General features: G+C 37.5%; 1 protein-coding gene across 1 annotated transcript; it reads right to left on the bottom strand.

Annotated features, from left to right (window-relative positions):
- Nucleotides 1–223: 223 nt before the first annotated feature.
- LOC149827181 (seed lectin beta chain-like) lies at nucleotides 224–4,436 on the bottom strand. The gene is made up of 2 exons (XM_090020248.1): nucleotides 3,480–4,436; nucleotides 224–550 (listed from the first exon to the last, which is right to left on the bottom strand). The coding sequence occupies exons 1-2, from the start codon at nucleotides 4,330–4,332 to the stop codon at nucleotides 396–398; spliced, it is 1,008 nt and encodes a 335-aa protein (XP_089876374.1). The 5' UTR covers nucleotides 4,333–4,436; the 3' UTR covers nucleotides 224–395.
- Nucleotides 4,437–6,807: the final 2,371 nt, after the last annotated feature.

The raw sequence follows: 6,807 nt of genomic DNA on the forward strand, positions 1-6,807 counted from the left end.
ATGGGCATCTCATGCTTACAGTTTGGATGCCGTTTATCTTGAGATCAATGGCATCCAAAGGAGCTCTGACGGTATTATCGTCATAGCACACTCTGACCTGATCCCAGCTCAACTTGCAGCCTATCAGCTTGCATTTTGTGTTTTCCCTGACTAAGAAAGTTATATATTCTCACAGAAACGGAACATAAAAATCATTGAGGTGCGTCTTATTCTGAAAGAAGGAAAACCAAAAATAAGCATTATACCCTTTATTACAATGATTATTACAAATTAAGCTACATATGAACAATCCGACTCTCCAAGCCAATAGAGCAGAAATGGAAGAAGGTTCATTATTAAGCACGCCTTATATGTGGCCGCATCATAGGAGGTAGCCACAGAGAATGATAGTGGTTTTATACCGGTGGTGGTTGACTGGGCATATCTGCTGGAAATATTAGTCCAGTATCGATCGCATGACCATGGGAAAATGATGGAGGAGGCAGAGAAACCAATTGAGCTTGGTTTGCCTCAGGCGAAGGTGGTCCATTGATTACACGCATCCTTGAGACTGCACCATCAATGAGAGTAAACTTGATTAGCTAGGCATCAGTATCACCAAGCAATTTAACACTATTTAAACAAAAACCGGGAAGAGAATCGCAATAAAAGGTGCTGCATATACATAGAACGAAATAGAATGGATTTTTTGGGCTGCAATTTTCATGCTCTAACAGTTGCACAACTCGGTTTTCTAAAGTAATCCAAAATCTAGAGCGAGGAAAACCCACCGTAAGAAAAACCAGGCATTAGAGACAGCGGGAGTGAGAAGTGGGGAATAGTGTCATCACCAGTGTTGCGAAAAGGGTTGAGGTGTAGCGAGGCGCTCCACCAAAAGCCGAGGCTAGGTGTGAAGCCTCAAAATCTTTTTTTGAAAACTTAAAAAAAATTATAAAAAAATATCTAAAAATACAAATAAATAAAGAAATGCATTATTGATTAAATAATAATCAATAAGAAATAGAAAATCTCAAATAAGTACTAAAAAATCTGAAATTAACAAATAAAAGTAACTAAAAACTTACTACATAACTGGAAAATATATGAGATTAACCAAAAAAAGTTAAAATATACTAATAAACTGATTACATAACTGAAATAACTGGAAACTATATGAGATTAGCCTACAAAAGTTAAAATATATGAGATTATTCTAAAAATTATGAGATTAACATATAAAAGTAACCAAAAAAATGATTACATATAAATGAAAAATATATGAGATTAACCAACAAAAGTTAAAATATACTAAGAAACTGATTACATAATTGAAATAAATGGAAAATATATGAGATTAACCTACAAAAGTTAAAATATATGAGATTATTCTAAAAAATATGAGATCAACATATAAAAGTAACTAAAAACTGATTACATAACTGAAAAATATCTGAGATTAACCAAAAAAAGTTAAAATATACTAAGAAACTGATTACATAATTGAAATAACTGAAAAATATATAAGATTAACCTATAAAAGTTAAAAACTTAAAATATGCTAAGAAACTGATTACATAACTGGAAAATATATGAGATTAACCTACAAAACTCTTATTGATTATGTCTCCGAAGTAATAAAAAAAATTGTGCCTTGAGGCACAGAGGGCCGTGCCTCAAGGCGAGGCATGACTTTTGCGCCTCAATGTGTGTTTTTTATAACACTGGTCATCACCAAAGTTGTTTGGAATGGATGCATTTATAGAAAATGATGGAATTGGGATGGTATTTGACACCTCTAATTCCACATTTCACTTCCCACCTAGAATGAGGTGGTAGTTACCAAATACTACACCTTAGGTCCCACACACCAATGACTGCTCCGACAACCTTCCCCATGCTCTTCCAGTTTTAATTTCAGCTTTCAGGCTGCATTCCAAACAACTGCAGAAGTGAAACTGATAAATCCCTAGCTGAACCTTTCTACTCATCCCAATCTATCATGTGAATTTGATTAAACCACAAATTTTGGGGATTTCATAACTGCATCTGTAGCTGCCACTGACTGGCAATTTCCAAACAGGTCCTAAGATATCTTGGCAGACATTAAAAAATTATGATCCTTTTGTGACTATATCACGTTTACTCTAGATCCTAAAAGAAAATTTTCAAATATCCTTCAACAACAAAACATCAAAGCGTACCTACATAAGCTGATGCTGCCACTGAGGAACTTATGGAAGAGATAATGATTATAAAAATGACGACGGTGATGCCACAACCTAAGGTTGAGAGAGAGAGGTTTCTCCCTTCTGAATGATTTCAAAATTGGCTCATACTGGGGTTATATAAAAGAACGAAATAGAACAAGCACGGGTGAGAGGAATGAGTAATAATTCGGGAAATTTTAAAAGCACAACAAACTCTTGCAAGAACCTAAGCATTAGAAAAACTTTGGTGTGGGTTCGATAACACACAGTTGCTCTTTGATTACTGTTAGAAGGTTAGGAGCGTTTAATGAAAATTTATGTATCAGTTAATAAAAACGTTTGACTAGCGGTCAAGGGAGGCGCAAACCAAGTTGAAGCCTTGAAGGTTATTAATTATTTGCAGCTGTCTTTGTGGCCCATCATTAAACTCTGGTTTCAATACAACCAGTCTGGTTCATATTTCAAACGATGAATGCAGTATTTTAGTTGTAACTCATTTAAGCGCACTCCTTTCGCCATTATGGTCCTGCCTGTCCTCGAGATAACACTCTCTGGACTTGAAGCCATGCTTGAAATGTGGTCATTATCAAGCACTGATGCTTACAGATATCTCATTTTCACGAAAATCATGGTGACTGAAAATCTAGTAGATATTTTCAAAATCTAGTTTCACTACAAGAAATATAAAGACAGGACTTAGCACTAGTAAAATCTTTTACTGGCGCTGAGTTAGTGTGTCTTAGCAGGTCTTGCCATACATAGTGATGTTAAAGAGGAAAAAAAAACGTTATAGATAAAAAAATGCTATGTATAGAAATAATTTAAGAGAAAAAGAAGTAGGATCTCACACGTTTCCTCAATTTATTAGGTAAAATGGCGAGCGCGCGAGAGAGAGAGAGAGAGAAAGAGAGAGAACACTAAAGGTTCTCATCCACTTCAAAATTATAAACGGTAACTATTTAATTTTTGAGAAAATTACAATGTGCCATGTAACACTTTTTTGTTTTGAAAACCATACACAAATGACCATACCATTTTTTAATTATTTTCCTAAACAATATTACATGAATGTCAATAAAGCATCTAAATTTTGACACCTATTGGCCTCACTTTTGCTTTTATAAGATTTAGGATACTTTTGCTTTTATAAGATTTAGGATAGACGAGCTAAGGCCATTTTGAGACAAAAATGACAACACTACGAAGAAAAAACAAAAAAAAACCAAAGCCGTTATTATAGCACAACTAAACAAGATGTCACTACGACGACAACCCTCTTGTGGTTAGCAGTACCTGCTGGGGAGACATGACCTTCTTGGGTAGTGGGAGCAGGAGCAGGAGCAGGGGCAGAAGTGGGGACGGTAGATGTGAAATTCCACTTCAAGATCTGGTGGACCTCGGCGTATGATCCGGTGGCTGCCGAGAAGCCAATGATGACAAGCTCCGGAAGGACCGTGGTGAGATCGATCTCTTGGAAGAGGCTCAATGATCCCTTAATCGATGAGTCACCGTGTTTCTCGTAGGTTAAGTTTGTAGAGAGGGCCCTGTTCGTGGAGTTGTACCAGACCGACGCTTCGCAGCAAAATTTTCCGGAGAACTCGTTCAGCCAACGGGCGATCTTGGAGGATTTCACGGAGTTGACGTCGATCCCAATGTGGCTCCCCAACGGTTCGCCGGTGTTGTTGTACGTGTCGAACTCAACAGCCACGATTTGGTTGGTACGGTTGCCATCGGTGGTCTGGTTGACGAGGCCGAGCCATTCGCCGGTAGAATTTGGAGGCAGGGTCGAGCCCACGCGGCTGAGGAAGAAGGCGAGGCCGTCGCCAATGCCGTTGGGGTTGCTGGTGTTTTGGGTATCGATTATGAATGTGAAGTGAGTGGTGAAGTCCGCAACGAACCTTGTTGCAGTGTCGTAAAGCCTGATGGGTTCTTTGTAGGTAGCCCGGCCGGTGCTATGCTCAATCTTGCCGTCCAGGTTGGTGCGGGTGAGGTCAATGATGCCCTCTCCTGAAATGTAGGCATCACGTTCTAAGTTGATTTCAGGGTTGTTGGGTGAGAAGGAAGAGTAATTAAAATTAAAGATCCCGGTGGTCGTTGAATAAGGAACGAAGGAGAGGAGGAAGAAGAAGATGAGGAGGTGAGACATGAGAGAGAGAGAGAGAGAGAGAGAGAGGATCTGCGTCTAAGGGTTGCCGGTGAGAGAAGCATTTACTTGTGCCTCTGGTGCCAATGATTTATATCGACAAGGCTGGATGGTCGTGTCTTCAACCCATAGTTTTACATTGCAGGGAGACGGGCTTGTTAAGTGACCCGGTTTTCCGTGAGGGTTTCCTTCGTCATAAAAATGAAAAATATACACATGGACGCTGACAGGTTAGCGACCTGTTCAGTCTTTTGGTAATTTCAAGAAAAGTCAACCGATACTCACAAAAGCTTGATTTTCAGAAATATTTTGCAAAAACATGAAAATTGATAAACAATTTCAAGATAATGATGACAAAAAGAAACTTGCCAAAAATATCAGAGGAACCGGCTAATCTAATGAATGACTGGAATCTTTACATGCATAAGATTTTTCAATTTAGAAAGTGGGCTACAAATTTGGCATTATAATTTTCCATTTTAACTGTGAGTTTGCATCTAGAGTCTAAAAACCAATTACATGGATCAATTCAGTAAAAAATAACTACATCTTGATCCAATCTGAATCATCTAAATCCCTGTAAAGCAGAGGGGCACAGTACCAAAACTGGTTTGAAAGGGGGTAACGCGTCGGCCACTCTCAGCCAAGCATGACAACCCAAGTCAGAATAAAGTCTGAGGGTAGATAACCTTTTGTCATAAATAACTATGGGCCTAAGCCAAAGCATTAATTTTTCTATGCGTGCGGTTCAGGCTTGAAAGGAATGGGGTTGAATAGGTCAATTTGTATTTTTAATTCAAAAAAATCATAGAGAAGACAGAAAGTTTTAAAAATACGAAAAAGAATAAAAGAAGAGGCTGATCCGGGTGCTTTTTTTTAGTGGGGCTAGGCCTCCATTCTTAGATTTATTACCCCAAGATCATCCCAACACTACCTAAGCAATGGGAGGTAAAATTTAAACATTGTAAGCATTTGTAGGTGATCGTGTGTAAATAAGCATGTCTTTTGGAGTTAGTGAACCAACGACTTGTAAGCAAACTGGTATGGAGATGGCCTTGGGGGCTCCCCACCGTACGACTGTGATGTGTGGTGATCATTGAAAATAATCACCACTAATGGTGATTTTCAATATTACCTGATTCCCATCAGCTCCTACAACCTAGTTCAGAAAAACTCCAACGGGACCTGTTAGCTCCTGCAAAATACCATGTTTGGTTTGATCACTTGAGATTCACTTCCTAACAGACTTTATTTAACACTACCCCAAAAGCAATTAGTCATAAAAAAAAAATTACAAAGATTCTCAAAAATTAAATCATAAAAAATGAGTTGACATATAACCTCAAAAGTTAGACTTAGTGAATTTCATTTGTGTCTTGCAAGATTTGAAATCTTTAGAGATTTTGAAAGTGAATCTCTTTAGAACAATATTTTTACTTTTCAAAAACACAATCAAACCAAAAGTACCTTTCATGTCAAAATACAAGATTTGTTTTAGTTGAAAATATCATTTAATTAAGGCCACAATTCCTGGACAATAATTTTTACAGTTAAATTTTAAAATATTCTAATTTTATGTCGTTGCTTAGATTTCGGACCCGATTCTATTAGAGCCTGAATTGAAAGAAAAGAAAATTAATGCTCCAATTATGCAGCGGCAAGTTAGTGGTTTGGCTTAGGCTCAAAACTATTTATAACAAGTTATTTCACCCTCTGACTTTTCTCTGACAGTAGGCATGACCCACACTTGACCCCATGCAGACGATACAGCAATGAGTGGCCGAGAGGATGACAGATGGCTTGCGTATATATTAAGCAGTTCTGGTACGTGGTCCTCTGATTTAGTGATTTAGACGGGTCAGATTTGATTAATTCGTAGGTATTTAAATTTTTACTGAATTCGATCGATTCCCATTGATGTGGTTGTATAACCGGTAGGGTCTGCCTAACCCCAGTTTTCTCTGTTTAAAAAAAAATGGCTTATGATTCTAGATGCAAAGTCAGAGTTAAAACGAAAAATTTTAATGCCAAATCGAGATCCAACTAGCTAAATTGATAAATCTTATAATTAGTATTAAGTGGATTCGGTTTATTTGTGGATTAGGTTAGATTCAAATTCAGAGGGAATAGGATTGTTAATCACATTTTGTATGTTCTAGCGGACCAGACTAAATGGATACAGGACACGGATTCAGTTGATATCCCACCAAAAACACATCCACTGAAATATAAATATTTTATGGATCACAAATCTTTCTGACTACCACATTCAATTATAAACAGTACAAAAAACTTTGGGAGTTCGATCTGCACCAATGACTTTAGTGAAATGACAAATCACCAAAAAAAAAAATAAAGCAATTTTAGCGTTCCTAATGAAGTCGTCCATAAGAACCTCTATACTTGAAAAATGTACGTTAAAAGATGTGATTCTTCTCGTTGGCATCCCTAATGAAGTCGTCAGCAAGTGACTTATTT

This window comes from Nuphar pumila, chromosome 10 (genome assembly GCF_984573655.1).
Source record: "Nuphar pumila chromosome 10, dmNupPumi1.hap1.1, whole genome shotgun sequence".
Taxonomy (NCBI): domain Eukaryota; kingdom Viridiplantae; phylum Streptophyta; class Magnoliopsida; order Nymphaeales; family Nymphaeaceae; genus Nuphar; species Nuphar pumila.